Source organism: Xyrauchen texanus, chromosome 9, assembly GCF_025860055.1.
Source record: "Xyrauchen texanus isolate HMW12.3.18 chromosome 9, RBS_HiC_50CHRs, whole genome shotgun sequence".
NCBI lineage: Eukaryota > Metazoa > Chordata > Actinopteri > Cypriniformes > Catostomidae > Xyrauchen > Xyrauchen texanus.
In genome coordinates, this window is record NC_068284.1 from 10,027,913 (window position 1) to 10,042,164 (window position 14,252).

At 37.7% G+C, this 14,252-nt stretch overlaps 1 protein-coding gene across 4 annotated transcripts in view; it reads left to right on the forward strand.

Moving 5' to 3' along the window:
* greb1l (GREB1 like retinoic acid receptor coactivator) overlaps positions 1-14,252 on the forward strand; it is an 80,718-nt gene that overhangs the window by 45,851 nt on the left and 20,615 nt on the right. For all 4 annotated transcript variants that reach the window (XM_052134446.1, XM_052134449.1, XM_052134448.1 and 1 more), the window contains 10 exons: positions 1,540-1,655; positions 3,749-3,908; positions 4,119-4,295; positions 4,710-4,886; positions 6,645-6,821; positions 7,129-7,251; positions 8,412-8,528; positions 10,687-10,830; positions 10,964-11,089; positions 11,545-11,691. In XM_052134446.1, the coding sequence (XP_051990406.1) occupies positions 3,752-3,908; positions 4,119-4,295; positions 4,710-4,886; positions 6,645-6,821; positions 7,129-7,251; positions 8,412-8,528; positions 10,687-10,830; positions 10,964-11,089; positions 11,545-11,691 (1,345 nt within the window). In that variant the 5' untranslated portion in view covers positions 1,540-1,655; positions 3,749-3,751. The remainder of the gene's footprint in view (positions 1-1,539; positions 1,656-3,748; positions 3,909-4,118; positions 4,296-4,709; positions 4,887-6,644; positions 6,822-7,128; positions 7,252-8,411; positions 8,529-10,686; positions 10,831-10,963; positions 11,090-11,544; positions 11,692-14,252) is intronic.

Below are 14,252 nucleotides of genomic sequence, written 5' to 3' on the forward strand. Positions count from 1 at the left end.
GTGTTCCAAAAACAGCTCTTGGCCTGAAGGCAGGGCATTCTGTAGGCATGTCCACATTAGCATTTAACACCATTACCAGTCAAACTGGACCCTGGGAACCCTGAAGGCAATACAGAACTATGCTTTCGTGCTGCTATCTCACTTTTACTCTGTTTACCACAATACCATGATGAAAGTTGGCCAAACAGACTCCCAGTAAGTTGATTGTGGGACAGGGTGTCCAAGTTTATTATTTTGTTGTTCAGGATTCACAGTACGGCATCAATGCGCACTCTTGAGCCAAGTTCAGATGGTGTTTTCACACCAACATTTTGCCACCTTATCTACAGGAATGGAGTTGGATTTCTTTGATTTCAACTTAAAAAATGTATTTGTGAATTCAAATCCATTGTGGAGACTCATGGAGGGGAAGGTTTTCAGGTATCTGTCTAAATGATATCTGGTTTTCTTGGTAATCATTCACAGAGCACTCTGAGTTCAATGAAACGCAGATCTATAATTGGTATGCAACCTTTGGATAAAATTAAATATAACATTAAATCTTTTTGTAGTAATTATTTAAAGCAAATCATTGTGTCGACTAGTAAAACTGGATATATTATGCTAATTCAGCAATATTTCACAGATGATTAAAAAAAAAAAAATTTTATCCATTCATGTTGTTTGGAACCTGTATGACTTTCTCTCTTACGTGGAACACAAAAGGGAGATAAATAGTAGTTAGACAGAAAGTTAGCTTCAGTCACCATTTACATTCACTGCATCTTTTTGCAATACAATGAAAGTAAAAGGAGGCTTACATTCTGCCTAACATCTACTTTTGTGTTCAGTGGAATAAAAGAAATTAATAGTTTTTTGGAACAACCTGATGGTAATAAATGATGACAGAATTAAAATTTTTGAGTGAACTTTCCCTTTACGATCAAGAAAATCCTCGTTATTTGTAAATAAGTAAATGCTCCATATTAATGCTCCACTAATTTCTTTGGTCATATATTTCCATGATGTGATCAAGGTGCTCATGACCCTTCGGTCATATTTACTGATTGATGGATGGATTTACTGAATTTCAGTCTTGTTTTTACCAGGCCAAAAGAATAAAACCTGTCTCATCAGTCTTTATCTTGGGCTGGAAGTAAGAGGCATGGAGTTTCTTTCCTTGATGCATTCCACAAACATTCCCTTGAGGTCATAATGTCATACTGTAACTCATCCCTCACCATTATCAGTTAACAACTACATATGTTGAGGAATACTGCAATCTGTTCTACTTTACACACAAATGTCTGATCTCAGATAACACCAGGGTTAATACTCAGTTTATAGTCTTCATTCGTATGGCAATACATGCACCATTCAATGCTTTTATTTGAGTTTTCTTTCTCCTGGACATTCTCCTTCTTGCATTTTTGTATATAACTGCAAACCACAAACCATAAATGTGTTGGCATTATAAATATATGACATGCTTGAACAAATTTTATGTAATATGTTATTTTTTACTGTGAGTTTTCATTGTTTGCTTACCTATTTCTGTAGGTCCGGGGAGTATTTTAACATGATGACAATACCGCAAATCTCTGCGGCTTAACTTTGATATACCATGGAGAAGAGATGATCCTGTCCATCTATAGCTAAAGAAATCAAATTTAAAGGTATAGCAGCTTCCTTTACAGTGTTACATGAATGATCATAGCAGAGTCCATTTCAGAAGTGCACAAATGTTCACATTGTTCACTGCTGGAGATTTTATGCACCTAACATTTTGCTCTTTGCTTTTATCGTATAGAATTAATGAAGCATCACATCTGGAAATATGTATTATTTATATATTTCACATGCATGTCTTTGTTACAATTGGTGTACACGTTTGCTGAGGAAAAACCTTACAGTGTGTATCACAAAAGCAAATTTTCATCATTGTGTTTTCTTGTCTTATATTGTACTATCCAAATTTGAAACCAAATTAGCTTTTATTGTTTTAATAAACATTGTTTAAAAAGAGAAAATGGGAGGAAAACTACAACATCAGGTAAGACCAGATGACCTAACAGATGAGATGGTTATTATGTCTTAAGGTGGACTGCTTTTGCTTTTTCTGACTAAAGATAATCTTATAGTCGATCGCTTTTATTGGACACACATGTGCCAAAATTAGCTCAAGATTAGATTTCCTTTTATTGTAATTTATTTAATTGAAATCTAGTCTACTATATATAAATGATGCAATCTGAGGAGCTTTTAAACAGAGGTGAAACACATTTTTATGATGTGTTTCTGGCATACCAGCTCTTTCACCGTGTTGCAAGTGAAAAGGTGGATGTGATGTCATTGAGGAACTTTCCCTTAATAGAGTAGTTACATCATGTTTCTACAGCTTAACAAAAAAAATAAAACAGTTAGAACCGCTTTGACAGATGAAACATAAATGCAAAAATACACAATTACATGCCATGTCCATGTTTTTTATGCCGTATGGGTATTTTCAAAAGAAATGCTAACCAATGTAACCTTCAACATTGTATAAAAAAATAAAAATAATATATTTTCTGCCTTATTCTATGAACAGAATTCGCATACGGTCAGAAAAGGATGTAGTCATGTACACTCTGTGGGGTTTTGAAGTTTGGAGCAGCAAAAAATAGTTAACTTTGTATAAATTGTCATTTGAACGTTTAGCATTATGCTTAGCTAAAAAAAAATTCTTGCCTTTACATGCATTTGTTACCAGGTGTGATAAAATTGTATAATGAATTCTATGAAAAAAAATTCCATTAGAGCATACCTTTTTTCTGTTGTAAAACCTGTGATAGTAGGTTCAAATATAATTGACCTAAAATAAAAAATGTGATTCTTAGTGAGAATTAAAATATTGTTTTCCTGTAAAAATATCTAAAAAATATTAACCCCTTAGAAGTAAAACCACGTAAGATATTTAGGTTTATTTAGAGATTCTTTTTTTACAGTGAAGTGTATTTATTTACTTTATTTACATGTTTATGGTCAAAACAAGTGAAAAATCTTCCAGTGCTGAAAAGTAATCCAAAGTATTTACATTATGTTACTGACCTTGCGTAATCTAACGGAATATGTTGCAAATTACATTTGACAACATGTATTCTGTAATCTGTATCTGAATACTTTTTAAAAGTAACCTTCTCAACCCTGTACATTCGTATGTATTCGCAAAAGTCACAATTCGCTCTCATTGCATGTTTTTTAATACAATGAAAGTGAATGGTGACTAAGGCGAACATTCTGCCTAATAACTCCCTTTGTGTTCCATGGAACGAAAAGAGTCATAAAAGTTTGGAACAACATGTGGGTGAACAACTATCCCTTTTTATTGGAATTTAGATTTCAGAAAGATAGGATGAAGCCTTCCTTTCCATTTGAGCTTTTTCCAATGGTTTGAAACCCATCACAAACAGCTCATACACATGCACATGTGCTTGAATTGTTTGTTCCAGTAAAATGGGTTTCAAGGACTATATTCGTTGAAGTAGGGAGTAGGTAGGGAGCCTTGTTCAGGGTAAAATTGAAATCTCATATGAGCAATCCTTCTGAAAATTACATTAAGGCTTCATTATAGAAAGATAACCATTAAAGAATCTCTTGAATCATCCTGTTTCCTAATTTGACCATTAGGGTCATAAGAGTTCAAAAAATAACTGAAATAAGAAGACTAGTGCATGTAATTGTCGTCAGACAAATTCCAGATGCTAATGGTCTGGTTTCTTTGTTTCAGATTATGGGGAATTCGTACGCAGGGCAGCTGAAGTCTGCCCGCTTTGAGGAGGCTCTTCACAACTCTATAGAGGCCTCGCTGAGATCGAGCGGTGGCGACCCACAGCCCGTATTCACGCAGCTGTATCTTGAGCCCGATCAGTATCCTAACAATCTGGAAGGTAAGCAAGGTCACTGGCTTGTTTGTCATCACAGAAATAAACTTGATTTTTCATGAGTCCTCCATAATTGACATTTTTTCAAAGTAGGGGAAATTGTATTTCTTGAACTTGGGCAAAGAAGCTGAATTATGTCCATCAAAAAGCACATACAGCTCATGAAGTCATGTATTCTTGTGGAATCTAAAAAAAAGTTCTGGTTATGCTGTCTAGATATTAAACCCAAAATAGACTTGAGCCTGAAGTCCGACCCATCCAGCCATGTGCTGGTGAATTGCCAGCCCTCCAATTGCATTGAGGATTTGGATGATGAGGACGAATCAGACACCAGCAGTCCACCGTTGCCTTACCTACAGGGAACCCCTCCTGATGGCTGCTGCACTATTGATGGTATGGAAAATAACAAACCTATGCAAAGATTAGGGCCATGTCCAATCTAATATTTGTTAGTTTGAAAATGTAATTGTCATTGGTAGGGTGATTTCCCAGAGAAGTCTATAAACAGTATAACCCTAAAACCAATGGTATGAATTAGGGGTGTGACTTTTTGTTCATCCAACCATTGAAAGATGTAAAACAGTCTTTATTTTTGGAATTATGCATGGTGATAGAATTGGTGCAGACATTACACCATATACATTTAAGGGCTTTTATAAAATCCACTGTGCCATAGATATAAATCACTTTATGTGAAATGCACATTACAAAACTAGATACAGTGTCTTTGAAACATTGGCTGTGTAAACACTGAATCTTTAGACATGTAGCCTCATTATGTTGCTGACTCAACTCATCTGTACCTAGGATTCTGTCAAGCAGGAAAGGATCTGCGCTTGGTTTCCATGACAACAGAGTCTATCGAGGTTCCTGCAGGGTTTGAGCTAGTCGGTGCAAAATCGCCCAGCATCCCAGAGCACATTCTAGTCTGTGCAGTGGACAAGCGCTTCCTGCCAGATGAGAATGGGAAAAATGCACTTTTAGGTTGGTTTTCCAATATGATTCCAGGCTTGTATGAAGTTGCACTAGACATAACTCATTATGTCTTAAGGAAATATTCATGTATGATGTTTGATATGGAGCTATGTTGAAAATGATTTTGGACAAGCTAGATTCAATGTGGGTGGAGCTACCAAGCATAATACAAGTTACTGTACCTACAACATTTTGTGCCATTAAAGTGGGTTGTGTTATTACGGAACCCCTAAAAAGTCTTTGTGAAGTAGTCTCATTGCAGTCATAACATGCATGCGCCAACCACCTGTGAATGCTGTCAGTCGTATGAAGTATACTTTGACAGGCTCGCATTCACATTCATCAAAACCGAAATATACATTGGGCTTTATCTATCCCTTATGAAAACAAACCACGGTCTTACTACAGTAACCATAATTTAACAATGATATTTGTGGTAAAACAATAGCAATAATTCAAGAATACCAAAACTATTGTAATAAGTCATAATCATTCTGCCAAAAAACATGGTTAGGTTTGGTGTAGTAACACCATGATTAATTTGTGGTACATGTTCCATGGTTTTTACCACACAACAATGTTTTTTTACATAACTGCAGGTTTACTATAGTAAAATCATGGTTAATTTTTGTAAGGATATTATCACAAATTAACCATGATGTTACTATAGTTCAGTCATGCCAACCCTATGAATGATTTAGCATGTAAATGTGGGTGTGACATATCGAAAGGATATTGGTCTTGGCGGACACGAGACCAATCTCTGCGAAATTAAACCATTTAATTAAAACACAAGAAGAGAGACGCAAGATGATTGGCTACCTGATAACAAGTCAGAGAACCAATCAGCTCACACCACGTGAGCTGATTGGCTTAACGTGTCACATGTGAGCGAGCTGATTAGCTAACAGATAACAGATCAGCTTGTGCCACAGAGTTGCATGGCTAAACTTTGGTCATCAAAACTGTAGTAAAAAAAATGTTTTAACATGATTTTCATTACTACGAATATCATGGTTAAAATATGGTTACTTTTAGAAAAAACACTATTTTTGGTGTGGTGGTGTGATTACTTTTTTCTTTTACAACTAGTAAAATCAGTAACCACAAATGTACCCTCTTTTTGGTCGAACGCCTACGCTGAGCATTTTTTGCCATTGGATGTGCGTACTTTTGCTTACATGTTTGCTATAGTTTTATACAAATACCATAGTTCAACTATGGTTACTATAGGGAAACCATGGTTCATTTTCGAAAGGGATGGATAAAGGTATTGCGAGGTAATGCCAACTGTTGCAAAGGAAGAAAAAAAAATTTTTTTGGGAGGGAATGCAAAACTATTGTGAGGAAATGCAAAACAGTTTGTAAAATGGTTGCATTAACATGTTCAAACTTTAACTAACTTGCTCAGCAAGAATCAATTGCCGTTGCTCCGCCATGACAGTAGTTGACCTGAAAGAACAAGTTGATTGTCGAAAATGACAGTTTCAGCTAATACACGCAATGGCACTCCTTGTGGCAATGCTAAGAATGCAACATACATGTGATTCATTATCAATATGACTGGTTAGGACAAGGAAGAGTTGAGATTGAACTCCTGATGCTTTGTAGCATCATACCTGGTTGGACACAACAAGTTGCTGGTCAAACAATCAAATACAAAATGAGACTCACAAACAAATAAATGTACAAACAAACGTCTTTAAATCAAGGCCTTCTGAAGAGTCTTGACAGCATCTAATGGTATATCTCTGTGTTTTTGTAAAGGATTTTCAGGGAACTGTGTGGGCTGTGGTGAGAAAGGGTTCCGATACTTCACAGAGTTCTCCAATCACATCAACCTGAAGTTGTCCACCCAGCCGAAGAAGCAGAAGCACTTAAAGTACTACCTGGTGAAGAACTCTCAGGGTGCTCTGTGCAAGGGAGCTCTCATCAGCTGGAAAGGTACCTCGCATAAGACTTCACAGAACCTCTATATTTAGCCAAAAAATTATAATGTGTAAGGGGGGGGGGGTCTCAAAATTACAACAAAGTTAATGGCTTGCATCCACATATAAAGGCCATTGGCAAATTTGATTGTAAAAGGCCATTTTAAAGTAAATCATATCAAATCCAACCCCTACCATCCACACATTATCCAGAAAATGGCTCATGTACCCCTTTTGATTTAAAATAAAGAGAGATGGTTAATTTGACATTAACTGTAGAAGAACAGTATGGAAGAAATGCATTTATTTATTTCAATTTTCAGATTGCAAGACAAGGCCTTTCTCAAGCAGTGCTTCTTCATCCAAGCCTAGTTCCTCATCCTCACTAAGCAGCAAAGAAAATGGAGACACAAATGGCCACAGTCCATCTCCCTTCCCCCTCTCAGGTGTGTGTATTATATTATAAGTCTTGGTACAGAATATTGTTCTAAAACCATTCCAGCGAGTACTTAATCTGACTATTTGGGGATTTGTTGCAAGCACAAACATCTTTTTTTTATATTTGTGTGCAAACCTCACAAATTAAACTCTGCACCATATCATTGCTTTATATAAATATAACACATGCTACTATATCCAATGGAGGACTCTAGGTTGTAAATCGTCTGCTCAGAGGTCATGTTCTGCTCTAGGGAATGGGTACGTACGGGGGTGGGGGTGAAACCTGGGGTTAAAGAGGGGGAAAAATCTACTCAGCATTTGGTGACATCTGGCTGGAGGCGACACAGTGTTTACCCAACAGTGTTTTTAGTGAAAGAAAGCAAGTCATTGTCTCATTCTTCCTTGCAACACCATTCATAGAGCGAGGCAGCTGGCAGTAGTGTGTCCATTAGTGACCAGAACATGCTTTTTACAAGGCAAAAAGTCATTAAGGTTTTAGAAAAGAGCTTATTGTTTTGTCTTGATCTCACAAATTTTGAGTCTTTTAAGGAATTTAATTGCATTATATGCTATAGTGTATAATGTAGTTTGATGCATAACATGGCCAAGGACTTTTAATGAATCAACATCAAGATTTTAGGATAACATTTCTAAATGTACAAGGCATTTAAGTATTTCACCATTTTGCTATTTCATTTGAAATGGTTCTTCATGTGACAAATATCTACTAGTACTAATATTCCATCTAGTGTCTTTTAAATATAGCTCATAAAAACTGCATGCATAACATTTATTAAGGAATTAATGGAGTGGTGGTGGTGTAGTGGGCTAAAGCACATAACTGTTAATCAGAAGGTTGCTGGTTTGATCCCCACGGCCACCACCATTTTGTCCTTGAGCAAGGCACTTAACTCCAGGTTGCTCCGGGGGGATTGTCCCTGTAATAAGGGCACTGTAAGTCACTTTGGATAAAAGCATCTGCCAAATGCATAAATGTAAATGGGATTAGCGAAATGCTGTTTTAAAAAGTCATAAGGCATGTCATCTTCCTAAAAGTATTTAATGTCAACTATCCTCATATGCAATATTATATATTTTCTTCTTATCTTGAGCAGTGCTAAAAGTAAAGCTGCATTCATAATAAAGAATTTTCTTTGACCAACAGATTCACCTCCGGCTCGCCTGCAGTCCAGTTCCTCCTCAGGTATTTTTGGAACGCCAGATCTGTGCTTCCTCAAACCGTTGAACACACCGACCCATGGGACCAAGACATTACCAATCGGTATTATATATTTTTGTACTTATTTTGAGATTTAAGAAGCATAGATTGCTGAATAAAACAGACTTAAACAAGCCATATACCATTTTTTACATTGTTTTTACTTTTTTTATGATTTTGAGGGGTTGGTCAATTTGACAAGTCAATGTATTTCTTATTAAGTGCTGTTCGCTAAGACAAGCATCACTATTGCTCATACTTGGGATTAGAGATTTGAACAAACTTCGCACCATTTGTGCTACGGACATGAATGATACCTCAGATCATGTGACTTGTTGAGGAGACCTGTACTTTTCAATCAATTATTATACGATTTTCCATGACAACGATTAAATGGGTAAAAAGTCCCAAATAGACTAACACTGAAGGAGGACCCTAAGGAATGTTTATGAACCAGAATGAATATTATAGAGACTTGGGGATGGACTCTTTTTACTTTGACCAGTAAACAACCACTCAGAACACCCTAGCAATGACCTAGAAACAACCCAGAACACCCTAGCAACCAAATAGCAACGTGCTAAAAAAACACTCAGGGGCAGATTCACTAAGAATTAATTGTGGCTGCTAAAAGCGCTGTTGCATGCGCTAACTGCCCTTGTTTAACGCTCAATTCACTAAAGGAAATATGCAGATCAGACAATGGCGCAAACGCACCCTCAAATTCACTACTAAATGCAATTTGCATGCGCAGTTCTGATCTTGCAGTCCGATTCTGAGTGCAATATAGTCGAGGATGCCGCAGACCACCATATTTAACTGAACAGCATCATTTTGATCCAAACACCTGGATCATCTCTTAAACATGCAGAATGCGTACTTGACAACACCGCTCATCTGAATATATGCCAGGTTATAACGCTCTTCAACATCATTTGACGAGTATTTGATTAATTACCGCTGAATTGATCAGTTGAAAATATTCACAAACGTTCTTTTGTAAAATTCGTTTACCATCTACTTTCATTTGGCGGTAATAGCACGACGTAAATTGAACAGGGAAAATTGCTCTGAGTTTTCTGAATGAATCCTAATTGAGGCGTGTTTGCATGGAAAGGAATGGCAACTTTGTCTTCTTCCTTGGGATGCTCCTGTTAAGGGTCACATACAGGAATGACAACAACTTAATTTAAATATTGAAGACGAAGCGTAATTTCGCGCTAAACGTGATTGCAGTTGGTTAGTGAATAATATTTGCGCTGAAATACCACGCACAAAATATCCCGCAACTGTTTAGTGAATCTGCCAGAACACTTTAGGATATTGGCGACAAGCACCACGCACATTTTCTGTAAAAATTTTTTTAAATCTAGCTGATAGTTTTTAATGAAAGCTGCATGTACACAAAGTTTAATATACCAATTGATTGTCCCTTTCCATTTATTTGTGTGATATAATCATCTAAAACATTTCATTCACATCCAGTTTCGGTGCTAAATTTAGCTTTAATATAAATTATTTTTTATGTTCTGGATGTTTTATTATATGTACATTGAGATTATGGTGCACATTCAGCCTTAGTTTGGACACCTCCCAAATATGGTTGCAATATGGCTCCGATGTTGCTTAGCTGCAGTATTGTTTGTCTTTCTCTAGCAAAAGGACAGAATGAATCCCTCCTCCGAAGGTCATTTGGATTGGCTGCTTAAACATAACAACCCCTGTACACACGTTTGCAAACAGACACACACACATTCATTTGCTCGCTCTGAATCATCAATATAAGACCAGAAGTTTGGTATTAAGGTTTTTAAGGTCGCCCCACACATTTATGATTGGTATCGAGCACCTTGCAATTGACGTGTAACACATATGTTTTCTAATTGTGTATATGTCAGGAATATTAGAGATGAAAGTCGCCCAGCAGTTCTTTATCAATATGTCATCAGTTAGTGGAAATCAATATGCTTTGCTCCATAGCCCCTATTCTCCTTCAGAATGAGCGAGAATGCCTCCCTATTGAATTCGTGTGTGCTTGTATCTAGGCAGGAGTTTGTCAGAGGAAATGTGGACATTAACCAATAATGTGCGAAATGTGACTGACCTCAGGGTACATTTCGTTAATACATTTTAGGCTAAAGTGGTATCATGGTTTTATACAGGATGTATTACTGAGTATGTATAAAAATAATTTCTGTAATAAATTGGGTTTGTTGTTCAGTGCCCACTGCTCTGCGAGTCAATGGTCTAACTAATGGCCTGAGTATAGATGGACGGTCCAGTCTGCTGAGCCCCCCTCATGCAAACCCACTCACCACACCTATTCATGGCCTTTATCGGGCCACAGAACCAGGGGACGCCCCAGGTAAGCATAAACATGGGCAATAACTTTTTATATGTAATTACAATGTACTACCATTGTAATAACATTGTATTAACATTGTAATATGAATGTTAGTCCACTGGTTACTCTCTCTTTTAATTGGTCTTTCTTGTAGCATCTTCTGCTATGGCATCAGGTCCACCCAAAAAGCGTCACCGCAGCTGGCACCCCACCTCTCTAGTGCCCGTCCCTGCCACTGCTGTTCCTGTACCAGCCATCCGGCCACTGGCATGCAGCTCTGGTGGGTGTGATGTAATCATACACAGTCTTTCATGCTGTTTGTCTATGCAGCCAGTTTGTATGTGTCTTTGAGCAGAGAGGCTTCTCACAGCCATAAATTTGATTACCTTTCTCTTTAACAAGGACCAAGGGACAAGACAAATTCCATCTACAAGGATTATTTATTCATTGTATCCATAGGGGTGGAAATAGGGGTGAGAGGTCACTGAAGAAGGTTCGGAATTATTTAGGAAGGTTTATACTTTCAAAAGAGCTGAAGGACTCGAGCTTGGAGATCCTTGGAGATTCATTTGGGATGCTGTAGCGTAGTTATCTTTTCTTCAGCATTGATTGGAGTGTCAGGTTAACAAAGGATGAGAGTCTGAGGTTGAAGATATTCATCCACAGTATGTTTGTTGTTAACCTTCTCGTTTCCAGTATATATTTACATACATTAATTAAGGTGCTGCTCTTCAGTTCCAGGTTCTTTGTTGACCTTATCCAGTCAACAGCCTCCATCAGTGTCGGGGGTCATACAGCCCCAACCAATCACAGCAGGAGAAACGGTCATCGTACCCGACAACCTTCTGAGCACCTCCGGGGTCCGACCAGTGCTTCTTATAGGTCAGTGATTCTTCTCTGTAAAAATCCTAAGCTAGGAAGAGCTGTGATGTGTGAGCCATCTGCGGAGGGTTGTGCCATACTCCCACAAAAATGAAAGCGAGTATTTTGATAATGAACAAAGTGCTCCGTTTAACTTTATTTTAATGTTCATATAATGGCACATGTTTTAGGGTTCATTCATACATATAGTGTTAATGACGCGCAGAAGGAGGTGTCCACTATCTTTATTCCTGTAGAGAAACACATTTTCAAATACCTTCATGCAAATAAGGGGTCGTGGGTTTATATGGAGAACCTTTACATAACGTGAAGAATGTAGGACAGATATATATTACTATTGCATAATAGAATAGAATAAATTAGAATATAATAGAATTGGTTCTCTGCATTATATTAAAACCAGTGTAAATAAAAAGAATAGACATGTTTGAAGTATTTGGAAATATTGAAACATTTAAAATATTATTTTTCATGTCATTCTATCCCTGTGCAATATATATATATATATATATATATATATATATATATATATATATATATATATATAGGATCATTTTGCCCTATTTTATTATGATTCCAAGTGAACTATGAATAAATGACTACTTAAGGTATATGTGAATTAAGAACACACACCCTAAGACTATTTATCTTTATGATCACATTATATATGACTATATATTGTTAGCCAAATGTCATAACTGTGACTGCCATGGGGTCTTGAGTTCTTGAGATCACATCAACGCAAAGAGGACCATATAGAACAGGGGTCCCCAAACTTTTTTCTATGAGGGCCACATCATTTTTCCTTTCTATAATGGAGGGCCGTAGTCTAACAGAAAATGGCATGGGCCAGAGTGATTTATTGTGGAGATTTTATTATGATTTTAAATGGATTTACAGTATTATGCCTCCTAATGCTAGATTAATTTATTATTTATGCACTATACATATCAAGTGATATATAGCCTATTAAAAGAGTATTATTACTATCGTAATGACATTTATTCATATTCATTGCTATTGAAATCTAATTATTTACTTACTCATGCGTATTAGGCTAATCAGTGTGAACTATGGGCTTGTTTCTGGCTGGTGAGAAGTCCAATGTCAGATTCCTGTCACAGCCAGTCTCAAAGACTGATGCAAATGTTCATCAGTGAGTCTTGATCTCATTGGATTTTTCATCAGTTTCATGCGTGAAAAGGTTTGCTCACAGATATATGTGCCAAAAAGTGTGGACATCTTCATTGCATTCCTTCTGATGTTTGGGTAGGTCTCGTTAGGGAGGGCAGTATAGAATTCAATGAGACCGTTGGGCTTAAACGCGTCTTTCAGAACATCACAGTTCTGTAACTCAGCCAACTCAAACTAATAAGAAGGCAGGGCTTCGTCAATGTCAGCAGCAAAAGGGTTCTGAAAAAGGCGGATTTCTTTAGCATGAACATGTAGCTCACGCAATCGCACATCAAACTCCGCCTTCAGCATTTCCAGCGCTTCCACTGACTTTTCAGCTGGGAATGGGACCACTGGTTTCTCAGCTGAGAGGCTTTGGGTAACAGGGAGATGGGTGAAGTCTTGCTTTTGCACTTGTCCCACAAGCAGTGCTAGTTTCACCTCAAATGCTTTTATGTGGGAATACATGTCACATATTAGTTTCCCCTTGCCTTGGAGCTGCACGTTGAGGCCATTCAACATTTCTGTCACATCTGTTAAAAAGGCGAGGTCCCATTTCCATTTTGTGTCGATCAATTCTGGGACAGTTGTGCCCTTTGTCAGAAGAAAAACATTGATTTCGGGTAGCAGCTCGTAAAAACGCCTCAAAACTCTGCCCCGGCTTAACCATCGGACATCTCCGTGAGAAGACTCTAGCTCGGACAGAAAGACTTGGAACTGCCTGTGTTTAAGTCTGTTTGCTCTGATGAAGTTTATACATGACACCACCACTTTCATAATCGATTCCCACTTCAGAACTTTGCAGCACAGTGCTTGCTGGTGAATTAGGCAGTGTACTTGTAAAGGGGCATGAGACCTCTTTCCTCCATTTCTCTATTCATGCGTCCTATCAGTCCCCTTGACGCCAACCATACTAGGAGCTCCGTCAGTCGTGATGCTGGCCAGCTTAGACCAGTCTAGATCCAACTCTTCTATCGTTTGGCACACTTTACCAAAAATATCCTCCCCTGTCGTAGTACCTTTGAGACTTTTTAGGGCTGCCAGCTCCTCGGACACTTCAAAGTTTGAGCTAACTCCGCAAAGAAAAATGAGCAGCTGTGCCGTGTCCTGCACGTCATTACTTTCATCCAGCGCTAATGCAAAAAAATCTAATTCTTTCACTTTTTCCTTCAGCTGGGCATATTCTGCACGTCATTATACCCCATTTCTTCAATTCATCTGGTGATTGTACTTGCGGACAGACTCACCGCATTTAAGACGTCTTTCTTATCGAGGCACACCTCCTCCGCAACAGCATTCATACATTTCTTTACGAACTCACCATCACTGAATGGCCTACCGCAGGTTGCAATCAGTTTAGCTACCTGAAAGCTAGCTCGAATGGATGA